General features: G+C 42.6%; 1 protein-coding gene across 7 annotated transcripts in view; it reads right to left on the reverse strand.

The window, feature by feature from the left end:
- Window positions 1–1,622: 1,622 nt before the first annotated feature.
- RNFT2 (ring finger protein, transmembrane 2) overlaps window positions 1,623–20,005 on the reverse strand; it is a 31,381-nt gene continuing 12,998 nt past the window's right edge. For 4 of the 7 annotated variants that reach the window (XM_049806859.1, XM_049806864.1, XM_049806861.1 and 1 more), the window contains 4 exons: window positions 9,956–10,105; window positions 5,256–5,321; window positions 4,107–4,208; window positions 1,623–2,350 (listed from right to left, as the gene is read on the reverse strand). In XM_049806859.1, coding sequence (XP_049662816.1) covers window positions 2,033–2,350; window positions 4,107–4,208; window positions 5,256–5,321; window positions 9,956–10,105 — 636 coding nt within the window. In that variant the 3' untranslated portion in view covers window positions 1,623–2,032. Of the gene's footprint in view, window positions 2,392–4,106; window positions 4,209–5,255; window positions 5,322–9,955; window positions 10,106–20,005 lie in introns of all 7 variants that reach the window. The other 3 variants (XM_049806866.1, XM_049806867.1, XM_049806865.1) reach the window with 2 other exon arrangements.

Genomic DNA, 20,005 nt, shown 5'->3' on the forward strand with positions numbered 1-20,005 from the left:
CACTGAGGTATCTGTTTGAATAACAACTGACACTGCGAACTGGTAAAGAACATTCAATAAAGAAAAAAAAAAAGGACTACAAGGATGCAAAAAATATTCCCCATACTTTCCCTTTGATTGCCTGCCTGCCTTAATCACCAAATAAAAAATAGTAATTTTGAAACAGCGTATCAGATACTATCTGTAGTGTTAGGCTCATATTGGCCTTTTCATACACTTCTCCAAATACATTTCCCAGGAGCATTTAGAAAAAAAATCAGAATTAGAAGTGGCTTTTCAAACATTTTGAAAGCAGATACCACCAACCCTTTGATTAATTGGCATTGCACTGAAAATGATGCTGAAACCTTTCATAAATTGCCTGCCCACAGAATCAGTAATTTTGCCTTTTCCTGGTGACTATCATACATAACAACATTTTTATGCCCACTGAAAACCTTGCTTCCTTCCTTACTGAACTCTCTTACCCCATCCCAAAAAGGCTTTTCCCATTGGAGATAGCCACTGGATTCCTTGGCTCAGTTCTCTACTTTCATGGGATCCATTTGACAAGAATCAAATCACTTTGTTTTGGAAAGTAAAGCTTTTCCTCCTCTACTTCTCTGTATCTCCCAAGCCAGATTTGGACTATCTTCCCTGCTCAGGCTCTGCCTCTCATCACTTCTCTAGCCGTACTGAACTATTATTTCCAAAGAAATGTTGAGCCTTAATCCTGTTACCATTAGCTCCTGTTTGCTTTAATTCTTCTCCCTGTGGAGTTTCACAGCGGGCAGGGAAGGCGGCAGTCAGTACATACACATAGGCTCATTTCCCCCAGGTACAGTTCTTCCTGATTACCCACTCAAGTGGGATTGTAACCTTACGGCCATTTCCATAGTAATGAGCATGGAAGATGCCACAGTTGCCTAATGAGGCACCTTCTCTGGGCGTTCGGCAAAAAGCAGAGGTTGTTTAGTGAAGGAGAAAGCTCCAGCGAACAAACAGCAACTATTTGCATGCAAGGGCCACTGCAGCACCCTCAGCAGAGATGGAAATTGCAGCAATATAAACTATGTTAATTCTCCTGTTAACAATACAAGGTATCTCCTCGAAGAGCTTTTTCTGAAGCGGAGGTGTTACAATCAAGTCTCCACCATCACAGGTGGATTATCCAGCTTGTGTGTAAACCAGGCTGGCTCCTGAAGCAATGCAGCTGCTTCATTATAATTCTGCCCTCAAGCTAGTAAATCTCACTAAACCAGTCTCTCCAGGGGCCCAGTATCCTGATGCCCCAGCACTTCTGGTATCAGCAGTGCTGTATGGGCTCAGTCCTGTATGAGCACGTTTTTTATGGTTTTGGACCCAGGCAGGTTCTGGATACTGAGTGGCGCTGTTTTTTAAAGCCAGTAAGCCTTGCCTCAAGTGGCTGCACTGAGAAGCATATTGCAGAGATACGTGAATTTGTGAGATGCTCTTGGTTAGGACCTTTTCACCTAGACAAATCAAACTTGACTTTAAGCTCTCCCTGCCTCCCACTGTTCTCCCCATGTGCTAGGAAATCAGAAAGTCTGATCATGAAAATTAAAGAGGAAAAACATTCCCAAGAAAAGCAGGTGCCGTTTCCAGCTTCACTAGCATGGTCCTTCCCAAGTTCCTTGAGATTTTATTAAGATGACAACATGTGCAATTTGTGGCATCAATTGCAAAACACAACTGCTGGGAAATGACGTTTCTCCAACCCCAAATAAGCTTTGGACTTGAGGTTCTGAAGCACTGTTTTGAAAGATTTCTCAAAGGTAATATAACAGCAACAGTGTAATTCTATGAAGTTACAGATTCAGGGAATGTAGGACCATTTAATGTGAAAAATGTCACCAGTGGTTTGAGGCAGAGGAAGACAGCTTTCTTCCAGTATACCAGGTTATTCACATGCAATTCACAGTATGCTTTCTGTATACACACAATACTTATCTATACTAAAAGCACAGGAAAAAAGGAAACATCCCAGGCAGTTTATAACTGTGTAAGTTCAAGAAAAAATCTTGGCTGTAGCTTAGCCATGGAGTTTGCCATAACGTAAAACACATCTTTCTTGCCTTTGAGGATAAAGTTTCTGGCTAGTAACAATTATTGTTCTGTTGTCTCCCGGAGAAACAGAGCTGGAAGAAAGACTAAGACAACAAATCCACAAGCAACTAAACAGGGGCATGGGATCATCAGATTTTCCAGCCTTTTCTTCTCTCCACACGTTATTCCATTTGTTGGTATGTATTGGTTTTAATACACCTGGAAATGAGCAGAGGTGGTGCCATCTTTCCAGCAACGCAGGGTTTCTACTGTGACAGAACGACAAAGAGGACAGGTCTTCTCCCTGTCAAACCAAAGGCAGAGGCATTCTTCACAAAACACATGCTGTGGAGACAAAAGGGCATTATCACCATGAGGGCAGGAGGTCCAGTCTTGTCACCAATTGTGCCACTCAGTAGGACAGCCATGGAAACAAGAAATTATTCACGTTCGGGTGGACAGTGCAGCTGATTAGCAGTACTCACGTGATATGAAAAATAAATCCCAGCATTACTAGTACATCAGTTTGCCAAAGCTAATGATATATTACTCTGTTTCTTAATATAGCAATAGAAAGAAACATTAAAAAGGCCTATGACATTTGGGCTAACAAAGTAGGTGAGAGGCTTTTCTCTACTATGTTTCCATCCTCAATTCCCTGAGTTATTTTACAAGTCTTTACTTAGCTCAAACAACCCACTTTCTTCCCCTTACTCCCTATTGCATTTGCTTTTTTCTGCTCTCATCACCCATCCTAATCAGCAGCTTTGCAGTCCCAGTTTCCCCTTCTCTATAAACATCAGTTTTCAGCCCTAATCTTCTCCTCTCATTTCTACACCGAGGCACAATAGGATTCTCCCTCCAGCCTGCCTTGGGTACTAACAAAGATCAGGAGGGACGGCTGTCCAGCACACAACCCCATCTAGCCCAAGACTGGAAGAGCAGGAATAACACAAGAAGGTACTATTAGAAGCTGTAAAAAGCTGAGATGTCCTCAACATGTGTGGAGTCAGCAGAAATGTTAGTCATCAAAATATCAACTCTGATAAACAAAAAGATAGCTTCTCTGGGGCTTATAGCTCGATAACATCTGCACAGATGTTCACAAGAAAAGTAAGAGGCATGTTTGATGCACAGGTGACCTACTTGCTTTAAGTTGATAACCCTGTTACAATGCATGGGAATGTTAAAGCTCTCAAAAAAAAGGCTCTTGAGCTTTATTTTGATATCACAAGAGAGCATATATCCCACCAATTCCATTCCCAGAAATGGCTGAATCATTCTGCCTAACGTTTTCCTGCACACCACACATCAGCCAGAGACAGCCTCCAGGATGCAGAATTTCAACCCCAAAAGACAGAGCCTGTCTGAGTTACAACTGACTGAAGAGAAACTCTTGGGGAAGCATCACCAGTCTTGCCACAAGGCAATGCCTTCAGCTGGGCCTCTGATATATTAACAGAACCCATGGCAGTGTGGTGTGTTTGAAGGGTTTTACACTCAGAGCATGCCACTCTTAAGCTCTAGGTTTTGCCAGTTTTTACCAAATGAGAAACAGGACAATTCTGAGTTACTGGCAGTGGTGACCAACTTCAATATGCAGAACTACTTTTATTCCTGTCCAGGTGTTCAGAGGCCAGACCATGATTACACAGTGCTGCACTAGTCTCCATGCACCCTATTAGGCTCATTCTGGATCCATGCCCCTGTCGTAGCACTTGCTCATAATTCAGTTGGCCTATTGACTAGCCAGTCTCCCCAATGGTCAGACAAAAATGTCTTGCATTCTAGATCCAAGACCTGGACTGCCAACTGGCAGTCCCTGGACTACAAGGCTGGTCTTCTCCATCTCGACAGCTATGATCAGTCCCTAAAGAGTGGCTCAGCTATCGTGAATCACTGGCTATCGGAAGAAGGCAATAAATAGCCACTAGGACCTAGATCAAGACCCAGCCTATTATTTTAGAAGTACCTAGGCTAACTGTGCCTCTCCCCAGCTGCAGAAGTTAACCAAATGAATGCCAGTGGGGGAACCTGATGTGCGAAGCTTGTGGTCTTACCTGGCACATAAGAATCAAAGGTTCCCTGAATTCTGCTTGGCAAATGGCACAGATATCACCTGCCTCACTGCACTGCTGGCTGGTAGCACGAACTCCATAGGTCTGTTAGGGAGAGATAGAAAAAAATCCCAATGTCAAAGATTTTGAAGGTAATCTGGTTTGTGGCTAAGCATATACATCAGACACTGTTTTTCACGCCCAGATTCCCTGCATGACCTGAGAAGGACACGTGTGTTACGTCACTGTGTATGGGGAAGGGAGATTTGGGCACCAGCACACAGAACACAGGGAGTCTGGAGCTCTGTGTTGTCTGGTTTGTTTTCCCCTCGAGCTGACTCCATCTTTTAGTGCCTCCACTTGTGGAGCAATGATAATGAAATTTAATGAGCTCAACAGGGAGCTGAAAGGATTAATTCAGCATCATTTGCAGAGGTGTTTAGATAGTGGGAGGTATTATTATTAGCAAGTTAGACAATAGAAGAAAGAATAACAGCAGCAGCACCCACAGGCTCCATTTTTCTTTTTAAATATGTGGAAGGTAAATGTTGCTTCTCCTACTGTAACAGTAATAGGGGAAATGGAAACATGCTGAGGAAAAATGACCAGCCCAAGCCCACAGAATAAGCAAGGCAAGCTCTAACAAACTTCTGTGATGTTATGTTCCTTTCCTCTACAGTCTTTGATTTTACCATTTTAAAACATAAGTCACAGTATTTCACTGAAACAGATCTAAATATCAGTACTGTATAATGCGAAGCCTGGGATAATTTCTGTGCACTGTAGGATCTCTTTTAATGTCATTGCACATGAGGCACTACTTACTTCTATGTAAAGTCTTTCTCACACTCGGCACTACAAAGTTTTGTCAGCTTTGTGCAGTTTTGGCCTCAGTGGATTAATCCATATTACACAGGGCTTCCAATCAGGCAAAACAGGCCAGACTAGCAACAAGCTCTTACAACAGCTGGGACAGGGCAGGTATCAGAAAAGGTTCCTAACATCCCTGACAAGAGGTACCAGCTTATCCAGCCATGGGACAACAAATTATTTTATTCTATGATCCTGGTACACTAAACACTTTTCAACTCCATCATTCAATAGTAACAAGGTTCCACCTATGAAACTGCTTTAATATGTATGACTACTTACCTGTGGGGTACAAAGGACCTTCAGTGCCTTCCGGACACTTCCCACACGACCACAGATGTCAAAAGACTGCAATAGAGACATGCCATTTTAGATACTTTTCACAAAATGTGTGTGTGTCCCCGCCCGGTGTGCGTGTACAGTCCAGAAACTCAGGAAACAGTGTCTCCAAATGGATACTTGGAGGGAACAAAGATCCAAAGTAACAACGGTGCCAAGAAAGATTTCATGGTGATCATGAAATATGTAATAAATGTGAACTGACAGTGGAGAAGAGTAGCCAAAAAAGCTCTGGTAACAATGGACTGCAAATCAGGGACTTTACAGGACAGAAAGAGAAGCAGACATCAGGGGTTGTGGTAGGGTAATTGCCCAGCTCCACTAAGCAGGAAAGGGCTAAAGTAGACCCATTCTCACCCTGAGAACTGAGTACCTGAGAAGCCCAGAAGTGAGGTTAGAAAACTCTGCGCCTAGCTTGAGAAAGAGGGAAGGAAGGGCAGTCTTTTCACATCGAAGAGGCAGAAAAACGGCTTTCCTCAGCCTCTGGGGAAAAGGGAGATTTCCAGGGCTGTGCGCCTCTGCCACACAGCTGACACTTCAGTGCTCAGATGATACTATGAAAGAAGGAGTGAGAATTGCTTGTCCTGCTGCGGAGAGTGATTTAGCGGAGTGCAGTGATTAAATGCTACCAAGAGAAGAACAGCCTGAGGAATGAGAAGCAGGACTGAGGCTGAGTTGCTCCCCTCAGCCTAAAGAGTGAGAAACTTCAAATGCCAGGAAGGGAGTGAGTTTCCAGCACCTTGGTACTTTGCAGACACCCAGAGATGGCCAACAGCAGGGGCAACGCCAGGTCCTTTTCTTTCCCCCTCCCTTCATTGCCTAGTAAACATGATGTAACTGCATCTAGAGAGCAGTGCTCATTCTGGGCTCCTCATTAAAGACTAAAAGCAGTTCAGAGAAGGGCAGAAAATGAGCCTGCAGAAAATGATTTCTGAAAAGAGACTAAAAGACAAATATTTACAGCTTGGCTAAGCAGTACAAAAGTGGGGGGGAAAAGATGATAAACTGCCTACAAATATCAAGGGGCTGAGCAAGAGCGGAGACACTCAGCATTCTTAAAGTGAAGACACAGTACTACTAATAAAAGGGAAAACAGCTTGAAGACCTAATCCATTATGTCAGCTTCATCTTCCCTATCTGCTGGCAGAACACAGGGAAAAAGAGACTATGAACTAGACAAGATACGAAGAAATGACTGTGTGAAGAACAGCCCTGCAATAGCTGGGAGAAGGGCCAGATGCGGCTAGGAGGGCAGGGGAAGGTATGATGCAGAATACACAGAGCTGTAGTTGACTAGCAGTACAAAGGCACCAGAATGCCGGGAGTTGGCTTTCTATTTTTTTTTTTGGTTAGCATGATTAAGTGGGCTCACTGCAGGGAATGCCAATGAGATCATCGTGCAATAGATGTGGAATCAAATGAAGGCACCAGTAATGCTTCCAGTCAGCATGTAAAAAGGCTCCCAGGGTCCTTCCAGTAATGCTTCCAGTCAGCAACTAGCACTTGAGGCTGCAGACTACTACAGACTTTTTATCTTCTAACAAGGATAGGGATCAGCTCTTTTCCACAGTCCAATTCACAGCTTTTTCTGGTTGCTTTGCTTACAGGTGACTTCTAATGCCTTTGCTCTGGCTCTGATGTCTCCTCTTCTCCCAGTCCATTTCCCCCCTTCATTTTTTTTTCCTCTGGAGTTTCCTGTACCCACAAAAGATGTGTGTTTCAGTAGTCTAACATCTATTTATCACCCCATGCACTGAAGTCTATGTTGCATCAGTCATCTTTCTAGCAGTATGACTGCAACAATTGGGTTCATAGGCAGTGAGTGCTTCTGTTCAGGATAGGCAAAAAATAAGACCTGGATGCCCTTACTGATGAACACCTGGGATTACTTCACCAAAATCAGAGGTTCATGTTTACACAGTCCAGACAGAGACACCAAGACAGCGCCCATCAGCTGCACTATATACAATGTCCTGAAAGTCGAGCCTGCCCTTTGTGTAGGGAAAGGGGATGCAGCCCTAGCTGAGCCCTGGATTTTTGCCAGGAGCACAGAAGGTCTGAGTGCCAAATTGGCTTCTGTGGTTTTTCTAATGTGGTTTGTGGGTTTGCTAATGTGGACTCCTTTGGGTATATTTTCAGTGTCTCAGGCAAGGAATTAGACCTGCAACTCTTGTGATTGTAAATGGGATGCACACACCTAGTATTTCATGACCTGTATTGGAAGAGTGTGCTCCCGCTTTTCTTTCACTTCCAAGCAAAGTCTCTAGTGTGCAGAGGTCTAATCCTAACTTGGACACAGCTGTAGTACTAAGTAGTTGCCACAGAATGACCTGGGACCTGTTCTTAGACCTATCACCCTTCAGCTGGCCTATCCCTCCATTTACAGCTCTGATGAGCTAGATGAATTAAAGGAAGAACCATGCATGTTAAAGGCATAGGCTGTAGCCAAGGCACTTTCACAAAAGTGTGCCCCACACTCCTGGTCCTAAGTTATAGTCAAAGCCAGTAAATAGCTGTCCTTTTCTCATGGAGCTTCTAAATAACAGATCAGCAGAACTGTTCAAAATAAGGTTTCTTTTCCAATCTAGATCATCACAACACTACCTATAAAGGCTTCATAGTACAGAAATGTCAAGTTAACCCATAAAAAACTGCTTGCACTTATATGTCAGGGCCCTGAGTGCATTAATAGGCCTTCGTGGCCCTGACAAGCCTCACCTGGGGTCTCCACCCACAATCCCTGCCCATGGGCCCAGGAGCTCTATTTAAGCTCAGCCCTGGAGACCTTAATTCATGTCTGAGCTGTGTATATGCAAGTACTGATTTCCAATTCAGCCACAGCCATGTCTCTGCCTAGCTACAGATCTTACTGATCTGGGCATCCCAGCACATGGAGTGATTTCCTACCCTCACTTTGAGTCTGTCTCATCACTATGGCTATGCCTTGCAATTGTTGGGCTGTGTCTGACCCTGGCTGCCTTCACCAGACTTGATCCTGACTTGTGGATTGATGTTCTGGCTTTATCTTGGACCTGCCTCCCCAGCTGAAGATCTGGACTCTTTGAACCTGGCTACTGTCTCCAGGCCTGCCCTGCCTGACTTGTTTGGGCCCTGGCTGGTGAGGCCCTTGTCAGGCTAGCTGTGGTTTTGTGCTTGGCTCCCCTTCCTCCAAGGAGCAGGTGGGTCCCACTGCTTCTTCACACTATGAGGACTTCTCCAGATGTAAGAAATGGCATGTAGAACTGCAGGTAAGCATCCCTTTTCCAGGTGTTGAGTAACTTTTGCAAGAAGGGACACCAGAAATATCACTTGAAATCTGCCCTTGTAATTGTGATCTGTATACCTGACCTCACAAGCCAGAAGGGCATGGAAGGGTTGGATGCTGTTGACTAGAGCAGATCCAGACAATGACATCTCTGAAAAGGGCAACAATGCTCTCCCACAGCACGGAGTAAAGAGCAGGAAACATACGGCTGAGAGAATGGATGGGTGTGCAGGGAACTACACTGGTTTCATGTGCCTTCTATTCTGGCACATTTGCTCTGTTTCTGGTTTGATCACAGATCTGCTGTGATCAAGTTGCTTCACTTCCCATGACCTCCTCTGCCTATCTTGCTTACAAAAACTGGTAATTCCTTGACAGTAGGGGTTGCATTGCTCCATTCCTATACAATATATAGCTGCAACTGCAGCCACATCTCATATGAGAACTATGATTTAGTATTGCTTAGCAATCCATTAGCCCTTTTGAGCTGTTTTCAGCTCAGATATATTGTCTCTTCTCTGTTCTTCGGTCTGCTTCTGCAAAGCCATAGCCCCTTTCTCCTAGGCAGAAACAAGTATCAGGGCTGCACCAAGTGTGACTCACTCGGCCTTTCTCAGAGGGATAGATAATACAAGTGTATCATTGTTTGCTTCAGCTACTGCTCTGCCTCTAGGCAGGGTTCAATACACACAATTAGAAATACAACTATTTCTAGACCTCAGACTTGAGATTCTTCTAAATAAGTCACACCTATTAATTTACAATTACACAGGCAGACTTTGTGCTCTTAACATTCTTATTTTTGAGGAAACATTAATTACTCTTGTCCATCACCGAGATCCTGGACTTGTATCAGCCATACCAGGACCTAGAATGGGACCAGAACCACCTGTTTTATCTAGGCAGGACTTGGATGACCCTCTCTCCCCCTGCTGCATTCAGCACTGTGAGTGACAGAGTACCTACCCTGCCTTGAAAGACTTGAGAGAAACATTTAAATGTCTTCAACCTTCCTTTCAGGGTTGCATCTAGAAGTCTGGAGACAGCTAACGTCTCTTCCAGTACTGGTCCCCCAAGACTCTATTCCCATTCTCCTCTAGCCTTTATAGAAAGGTATTAGAAAGCAGCAATGACTTCATAAGCCTGATGCAACACCACATCAGCAGTCACAGATCTTCCTCTAGTTCACCGATGCCCACATCCTGGTGAAGCAAAATGCCTCTGGCAACTAAAGCACATGGTGTCCCCAGCTGCTGCAGCTTCCCTTCCTGGGTAGTGATGGCAACAATCAAGAGGTATATTTGTTCCCTTCAACTGTGCTTCTTTTCTCTGCTTTTGCTACAGGTCCTACAGAGGTTATTAATGAGGTGGTACTTGCCTTGCAGAGGCTATACAGGATGATCAGGATCCCACCTAGGAAGTAGCTGCTGGATGGATCATCTCCCATGATGTATTTATACCATAGCTGGATGGGGACAAGGGAGCGGAACAGCTGGCTCAGCTCCTCAATAATCAGGTAAAACTTTCCCTGTAAAACAACCAAACAAGTGACATGTGGTTACTATCAGGAAGTCAAAAGAAGAGGACTTAGCAGGTGCAGAGCTTGAAGCTTATAGGACTTGTGTTCACTGTCCACCTATGTGCTCTGTTAAACGGTGCAAAGACCAGTATTCATGAGATGCAGCTTTCTTTGCAGCCATTTAACTCGATACCTAGAAAGGATAACTATCACTTTGCTGTTTCATAGTGTTCCTCTTGCTCTGTCACATATCCTGCTACTCTATCCTTTAGAATCTTAAACTTTTAGAGCACGTTATGGATATTGCATATCTGGACAATGCTACAGAACAGTAGCAGCAGATGTTTATACCTACAGGGATTAATATGATGTAAATTGTAGATACTATTAATAATGAGAAAAGGAATGCAAGGTAGGTCTCTGATCTTATATTCCTTCTGAAGGTACAGGGATTAAATGTAAGGTGACATCAATCTTCCCGACAATTTTCTAGATAATCCCAAAGAATTAGATTAATTATCTATTTGCCAGCATCCTTCCCCTTCCACTCAGGTGTGTGTTAGCTCTTTTACAGTACACAGATAAAAAAACTGGTGCTGGGGGAAAAAAAAAAAACCAACCAACCAACAACCTCAAGGCATTTTAAACTCACAGCTACCAAACCTTCCTGAGGACCTTACAGAAGAAAAGGGGGGGAGGGGGAAAGCATGCTGGTTGAAGTGCTTCTCTCTCAAAGGAGAGTCAAAGAATGGGCAACATCCTTTGTAAAGCTTCACTGAAGCTGTCCTTGCCATTCTGGTGTTTAGTCCAAGTAGAAAGCTTTCCTTCCTTGAAGGATACCTGCAAGATAACATGAACCCCCTCCTGGTTTACTACAACCATAAGTTGCAACAACTAAAATGGAATTTTCTTACCACATAATTTCTATTTTAAAGCACCTAAGATTAGGGAAGCTGGCTAAAGAAGGCTATCTAATTTAGCCCCCCCCCCCCCCCCCCCCCCCGCCGTCTTAATAAGGACCTGTTTATGTTCTGTCCCACATTGTTTAAAAGGGAGAACTGGTGACAGGGCACTAGGTCAGGGCAAGCTGTGAGCCCAGAACTATGCTTAATCTGCAATGACATTATCTGGAGTGAAAGATTTGTTTTTGACATGTCAAAATTCTTCTACTTGATAAGATCATGGAGAAGGGGAAATTCCCCTGGAATTTTGCTGTGTTGTCCCAGTTAGCTTTGTCATCAGTGATGTCATCACAGGCCAATCATTAATTGGTGAGATTTGGAGTGGGGATTAAGTCCTCTGCAGTCCATGAGGCTAGCAACAGCTAGCACCCTTCCCTAGGGTCTCAGAGATGAGATCACTCGGCAGGCCATCCTGCTGTACTGAACAAATCGAATCCTTCAGAGAGCTCTGGCATTCTCATGATCTCATATCCCCCCGGGACAAGGAGTGAGGTCACACCAGTGGTTGCTAACGGACCTGGGCTGCTTTCTTCCTCTCCCCCCATAGCCCCCTCCTTGTTAATCCCAGGTGGCATCACATAGCAAAAATGTAACGGCAACAATCTGGGGTCCTAAATGCAAGCAATTTATTAGATTAGCACAGAGGTCTCTATCCAGCCTCATGCTTCAATACAATCATCGTTTATTTCAGGAGCCTCTGTGACAGAGGGTCGCAGTCTGCTAATGACTATGCTGTCACTTCCTCCCCTTCACGCAGGCAGTTCTCTACCTCCCCCTCCTCAGCCAGCTCTGAAAGCTACTAGCAAGCTAAAGGCAGCAAACTGTTTGCTTTCTCTGACTCGTTCCTCCCACCAGGCTCACACTCATCATCTTTTATTTAACCTTGCTTCCCTAGCAGGCTGGGCTGGGACAGGTCACTGCTTACTTTCTCATTGCATCAGATGGAACTTCTGGATCCAGCATTTGCAGCATCAAAGCTGAAATTCTACCACAGAAGCTTTTGAGGCACTAAAACACTAGAGCCCACAGCAAGTCGTAAGGAAAGATGGGTCACAGGGACTCTAAAATAAACATGCAGCAAGGACAAATTTCAATTTTCTAACCACATAATCTCTACCCTTTGCAAGGCTTTCACAATTCCTTTATGCAATGCAAATCTTCAGTTTTCAATGGGAACTGCAGGATATCAGGATTTCTTAGAAGCTAGGTACCTGTTAACACCCTCACAAGAGAGGTTTTAAATGGATGCATCTCTCCATTCAGGCTATTATCACCACCCCCTTGACCATTTAAGAAAGGCTTGTTGATAAGCTTAGAGTGATTACAGCTAGAAGGGAAGCAATACAAGGACAGCTAAGCATCATTGCGAACTAGTCCTACAGTAAATGCTTACAGAAATTTAAGTCTTGTCAGGCATCTCAGTCCTCAGTGCAACACACCAGCCCCTTTTTAAACTACAAGAAGTGCCTAGAGAATCAGAAATAATTCTACAAAGGGCTGCAGCAGAAGTGGGGTCTTCCTTCTGATCCAGAAGCTTAGAAAACAAGGGTTGTTCCCTATAATTTCAGCAGCAAAATTTAGTCTTCTGATAGCAGTAACTTACTGCAGACAGCACCCATCACTCATAAGCACACTCGATATACTTTTCTGTCTTCTGCTTTTCAGTTTTGTTATATCTTGGCTAACTAGTTGAAGTTTTCAAAGCCAAATCTTTGTCTCAAGCTGTATTTTGCCTGAAAACTTCAGCTAAAGTATTTCAGCTATTTCTCATCAAGATTAGGAAGAACTGTGTGTTATATTAAGCACAAATACAATTATTTCTCCTGTGCATCTGACTTGGAACAACAGCTTGAAATAAGGCAAGGCCTGCTTCTGTTAAGTGACCTTTTCTATTTCATAAAAATCCACGTAAATCTGGGAATCTTCACTTGAATACACTCTATAGAGATTGAACAGTTTTCCAAGATCAGCAAAAGCTATTTTTGGTGAGCCTGTAAACCAGTCCCAATCCATGACTGGATTGTGAGCCAGCCCTCCAGAGCAAGTATATCTACCTTGCTGGACTGCAGAGATTAAATAGGATATTACCTGAAATTACAGCTCCTGGTTAGGGTAGAGTCAGACACCAGAAAAGAGACTCTACTCTGTTCTCATTAAGCCCTTGCGACAGGTTGGAGTAAAGCCTGACTAAAAAGTAAGTAGTACACTGCTTACCCTGCTTCCTCTGTAGGGTCAGTTACTGAAAAAGCTGACAGTCTACTACTACTGTTATCAAACGCTTAATTAGCACAAGTGGCAAAGGACTGTGCTGTGGATCTAATTATAGCAACCCTGCTGATGAGCCTTATGATATCAAAATTTCACCATGTGGTTCCTTTTTTTTTCTTCCAGAATGCTTTGTTAAAAACTAAGCCAATGACTCATGTATAACCTTCCATTTTCCTCTACCTCCTTCATCACATAGAAAGATCATTTTTATACTTCAAATCAAGCACTTTTGAAAGAGCAGAATTCAGGATTTTCATACAATTGCAATTTTCTTTCTGTATATGCAGTACTATACAGTCTGTAATGATGTGAACACATACTATTTTTTCACAGAGGGTGAGCAGTATTCATTAAGCATGTAACTTTTTAGTACTTTTTTATATCCTCATTATTTGATGGTAGAACTGCATCCTATCACTTCATGCTATTTGAGCTCTGTTCAGAGTAGCAAAATACTAACATTTCTTCAGTTTCTTTATGACATCACCAATACAGTAAAAGATTTTAAAAAAACAACCTTATTTTCACATTGCTGGCTGACATAAGCAACAGCTATTCTCTGCATTTTCTAAAGGAACACTTGAGACATGGAAAGACTAAGGTTAAGGAAAGGTTGTTTTGGTGTCGAAGCTGAGATATCTGGGATTAGACTTTTTATAAAGCACTTAATTTTATAGATCATATTACCATTAAAAGCTAAACCACTGACTTCAGTTTGCAGCTGTACATGACTTTTCTGGAATCACATAGGAATTATTTGGCAACATAAAGGATGGAATTTTATTCTCTAGTGTAGCATTCAACTTTTACTTGTAGAACATTCTTCTTCCAATGGTCTCTTTGTTCTTTATGCACTTTCCAGCTTCTACAACAGCTTCTTTTAATACCTCACCTTGCTTCATCCGTGGGGCACACTATATACTGGTGATGGATGGAAGAATTCTTGCAGAAAAATAACATGGAATCACATAATTAAAAATTGAATCACAATATATACACACCAAAGGGGCAAATTACAGCTGCAGAAGCAATGCTAATTCCTGCATAGCCTAACCGAGCACTGACTTTGTAGTCTCTTTTGACATAAGGCTTTGCATAAGTGTGCATGTGTGCCTCCACAGAAGGAAACAGAAAGGCATGCTAAGGTTTTACACAGCGGAATTAAAATGGGATGTAAGAGAAGTGAGAGAAGTTGCAATGAGGCAACTGTAAGTTGTGATTAGCACTCGAGGGAAGTTCCAAGTCTCACTTGTTCTGTTGCCAGGAGCATTAGGACATATTCTGAAACAGGAAGATGCGAGAAAAAACTTTGAGACCTGCTGGCAATTTGGATCAGAGGAGAGCAGGCTCTGCTGAGATTTCAGGTCATATTGCCAATGTAAGAAAGTGTTGGGTAAGAGCAGTAAACAGGATTGTGACACAGAGGATGCTGGTGAAAATCCATGCAAGACTAATGAGGAGTAGTTCCAAGGTAAGACTAGAGGGGAAAATCAGGTTTTTAGTTAGTGCACAGCACTTCTGAAAGTCATGACTTGGATATCTTAAACTGGAAAGTTAAACTTGGAAGGCACCTAAGAGCAATGATTCCTTTAAATAAAGTTTAGCAGCAGTGACTTTCAAAGTGTGTAAGGGAGAGGGACAGAGAAGAGTCCCAATTCCTCAGTACCTAGTCTCATGCTTCAGTTAGTCTTTTTCTTTCATAAGTAATAAATCCCACACTCCTGACTCTGGGACACCACATCTGTCCCAGGCTGCAGTAGGGAAAAGTCTTTGCAGAGCCATCATGTAGTTCCTGTGTCTCTAGAGGATCAAGGCTCAGATTGCTGTCCAAGAAGAGTGAATCTATTTCTGAGTAAGTTCCCTCAAAGAGTATCCAAGATCATCAAGGAGAGCATTAAGAGAAGATAGGCTGTCACCTATCTGGAAACACCACTTTGGCCACACTATTAGAGAAGACTAGAATTGCATATCACACAGTATAGGAAAGCACAGACAAGGAACAGGAAGACCTTTACCCGGATATTTTTTTTTTGTAACACATCTATGTATACATACATAGATCCTGCTCCTGGTGCTTCTTTTAATGCTTCTGTATTTTATTTTGATCAGCATCTAGAGGACTCAGATGTTCCAACAGACCTTGTTTTTCTCAGGATGAAAAATAATGTACACAAACTTCATGTTAAATGATTGATAAATATCTCGTCCCATGATGAAAGAGAGGCTGCAGGGACATTAGAAGGCTGCTACCATCACAATTAACACAACTTCCCTCTGGCACCTTCTGTCCTAATGTGAGCCTTCTGGAAGAGGCTGTGGCCTAGAGAAAATGCTTTGGCAGCAGCAAACTGCTCCAGCTTGCCCTCTTTCCCGCAATGCAAAAGGATGGACTTTGTTCTGTCATGGGTTGTTCTACATGAATGCCTAGTGCAAGAAGAGCTTGTTGCTCAAGGAGCATAAAACCTCTGCACACGCAAGTCATTTGTGCAGCTAGTCATGTGATGGAGGAAGGGTCAGTCTGCCCAGTGAGAAAGGCTGGGCACCAGGCTTTTGCACCATGGTATCCCATGGAGCTGAGCTCTGACACAAGATAGAGGCAGGCTGCAGAATAATTCTAATCACTATAAGGTGAATGCTCATCTTCCTTACAATAACTGTTTAATTGTACATAGCTGTGCACAGAGACAGAAACAGGTGGTGACATGATCACCAAAGTAACTGTGGATATGCTTGTGCTCCATTAGAACATGGAAGAGCACTGAGGCTACTCAGTCAAGTCTCACTAGCTTCAGACTCACAGAATACACAGTTATTGCAGATGAGCTGACGCTGTAATACGCCTGTAGATAGTTGAATGATCCAAATCATACTACTTTCTGCAAAAGACATTCTGATATTTCTTTCATGTGCAAGGTGCAGCTTCAGAAGGAATATGGAAAGCTTAGTGTGCCAGTTTACATGGCAGAGCTGTAACCATCTATCCTATGAAATATGGTATGCACCTGAAAAAGGTATCTGGTCCAAAGTCCAAGTGCAAAACTATGTAAAGAATGGCTGCCACATACAGGCCAAGTTTTCTCCAACCAGATTTGATGAGATGGTACTTTAAAAAAAAAAAAAAAAAAAAAAAAAAGCACCAAAAAAATCAACCAAAAAACCTACCAAGCAAATATTTTCAAAGATGCAGTGAGGAATCCACACTGCTAGTGTGGACTAGTATTTGTACACTTGCCACTGACACCATTTAAACGGCATAAAGAAAAAAGTGTCACGTGAGTAATGCCAGTCTTGCCACAAAAACCCCATTTACAATGTCTAGATCCAGCTTTCAAACAAAACTGACAAGTATTTATTCAACAGTAATTTCATGCTGTGTTTTCAACACACAAATGTGTTTTCCTTCTGAATTTTCAATCTTCTGAAAAAGCAAAACCTTGTAACTTGGTTGCACATCTGTATTGAGCAGGCAAAGAAAATTCTTACTTAGGGCCTTTCTTATATACCAGCCATTAAGACCACTGGAAAAAAGTGTGTCCTTGGCATCTTTCTCCCCTATAAAGATGGGGATATATAAAAGAACCTGGGATACCCGTTCCTTACAGTTCTCTTGGTTTTGTTTTCTTTCTCCCCCTTCCTCCCCATGCTTCACACTGTTCTCTAAGACACCAGCTTAGATTGCTGACAACAGCATGAGGAGGGGATGGGAGACTTGCAGGCACCTGGGATTTCCTAAAGGAAATCTTTGGCAACTGTGTCTTTTTATTATTTATTTCCTTGTTTTTAATTCCACCCCCCTCAAGCTGTCATTCCTTAGCAGTGAAAATGAAAAGCTGCCATTTATGTGTGTACAACAATGGAGGCCTCTGCAGGCCACATGGCTCCTGCAGTTTAATTTACTTTAATTCATTTTATATTGAACCAAATGATCTTATTTGCCTTTTTTAATGGAGAGCCTTCAGCACGCAGGGTGGGAGCCAAGCCCCCCTTGCAAAGAAATTATGAGCCCAGCTGCTATTAAAACTTGTACTCAGCTTGATGTGCCCATCACAGCTCAAGGAGGAGGAAGGGACATCTTTAGCTACAGGTATGCTCCCTCTCCCACAAACTCCCACTGATTGTAGAGGTGTAAGATTGGAGTCTGATGTTGGGCTTACCTTCCTTTTTCTGCTTTTCTCTCCTATTCGCAAGCTTTTCTTTCCCTGCCTTCCAGCCTGATTGTAGTCTCACAGCCTCTCTTGGCACCTCTGTTTTCTGGGCTGGTTTGGAACCTGGGAAAGTCTGGGATTTTTTTGTGACATTTTTAATCTTTCCTCATTCTTTGGAGGGGTTGCTTGCAGAGATATTCCATTTCTGAGTTATTCAAGCTTGGAGAACTCTCGCTAGTTGTATGCTCATAATATAGCAGTCCTCATGCTTCACACTTCAAGTGCTCATGATCATGTTTACTGCCCTCTGTATTCTGATTGCAAAGAAAAACTTTTTTCTGCCTTTTAATTTTAGTTTGCTTTTTCTCAGTTAAAGCATAAACTGATGCTATAAATCCAAGATGGTTCTTGACGTCACCTTAAACCAAATGTTGCCCTTCCTGTGATGGGGCCATACTAGGCACACATGATGCGGATACTTTAGATTGGGAGAACTGAGTGCTGTAGCCCAAATTTTTACTGTGTTTACTATCAAAATGAAAAAATGCATCTAACTGAGGTAAGCAGATTTTAGTACTATTCACTAATTTTCATTAATGATCTTGATGGAACAGAGTAGGCTTATTAAATGTGCAGTCAACACTAAACTGAGAAAAAACTGCAACCACTGGAAAGAAGGATTATAATCAGAGTGGAAATATGGTCTGGAAAACAGGGGCGGGGACCGAAGACAGTCCAGAAAAGAATAATAAGATCTGGAGTGAATGATCTCTGAGAAAAGACTCAAAAAATTAGTGTTCTTCAGTCTACAGAGAAGATTGACAAGCGATATGAAGACTTTGTGTAAAAGAAAGATAAGAATCTGATCTTGCTCCAATCACAATGGATATGGAGAGGTAAGAGACTTAAAAGAAGGACATTTGGAGGAGATGCCTTGTATTAGAAAGGCTATGCAAGCATCACTGAAAACCACATAGTATTCAGAGAAGACTAGAATGTCAAGGAGCAGCATGAAAAGTCAGACTAGCTTTGGAACTGCCTTTGAACTTCCAAAATGAGGAAAATCTGAAAAGCCTGCTCAGAGATTGCGTGCAGAATGATCAAAGTCCCTGATATTCCATCCATGGGGAAGTTTTATCATCTATTACTGACTGCCAGCAAGAAGGTACTGCAAGGAAGCTCATGATTAAATACCTCTATCCCATTCACAGGTGTGCTGAACTCTATCCCTGACAGTGCCACAATCTCCACTTCAGGCCCTGTATTACAGGGAGCTAGAGGCTCCTGTTCTGACTATCAGCAGAAAAATTCCCAGTATATATGTCTTGAAAAAATCTTCTAGCTCTACTCTAAGTTTAATTTATATTTCTCCAGCAGCTTGCTACCTGCTACTGCTAAGTGACAACTGTGCAGAAGTTCATAAACTATAAGCAGAAACACTATTACCAGCACATGGGGAGGAAGAGAATAACTTTGTATCTGGCAAGTATTAAGATAGCCAATAGCAAATAACTTGATAAGAATTCGATCAAAGTTAATGTACCTAAAGTACAATACAACAGTCCTAACTCAGGGGAAAAAAAAAGCTTACACTTAAAAACTCATCTGAAAAATAAGATTGTGCTGGCCTGTAGAAGTAAGCTGGGTCACCAGGTTCAGGGAAAGAGCTCAGCTATGTGGTTACCAATTACAATTTCTATGGCATCCTGGGGTTCTCTTGGAGCTCTCCCATCCCAGTCTGATCTTGCTTAATTTGTTACACCAGATCTCATCGCTGGTTGGCTTAATGGATGCAGCGTAGAGAGAGGGATAAAAATAAATCCAGATCCATAGTGGTAGGTAACAGCAGACTCGGATGTCAAGGGACAGTGAGACCATCAACAACATTCTAAGACAAAAAGGGACTTAAAAAAAGTGAGAAATACTGCTATCCAGAAAAAGGTATTAAAAATGAAGCATCTGTGCTCTGAGTCATTATAGGCCCTTGACAGATGTGATCTTACCAGCCTCCCACTGTAGCTGCAAATAAAGACCCCTTCTCTTTCTTCTCTCCCGACAAGGATTAATGAGTACTTGGGATAGCTCTCAGACAAGCAAGCAAAGGCTGTGAACCTTTTCCAACACTGCAATTTATCTTGGGAAGACTATTCACATCACTTTTCCCTCCCTCCCCAGGCTGGATTATGCTCTGACCTAGCACATTAATCTCCCAAAATAAAATAATAATAATAGAAGAAAAAAAAAAAAAGCTGGACAATTGCCAGAAATAAATTAATAACCATCTCGAATAGCCCTGCTGTGCAGGAACAAACTGCTCAACTCCCCTGCCACCCATGTCATTTGTAAGCAAAAGTATTCCCAGTTTAGATATCCCCTTAAGTGCCCTGCCTGAGACTTTCAGCAATTAATGATAGTATCTTGCATCTATATAGTGCCTTTCATCCCAACAGCTGCCAGAAAGTTTCTTCATCAAATGCAAATAATACACATTGCTACATTTGCCACTGAAATGTAGATGCTACTAAGTGGAGGAA

Source organism: Accipiter gentilis, chromosome 7 (genome assembly GCF_929443795.1).
Source record: "Accipiter gentilis chromosome 7, bAccGen1.1, whole genome shotgun sequence".
NCBI classification, from domain to species: Eukaryota; Metazoa; Chordata; class Aves; order Accipitriformes; family Accipitridae; genus Astur; species Astur gentilis.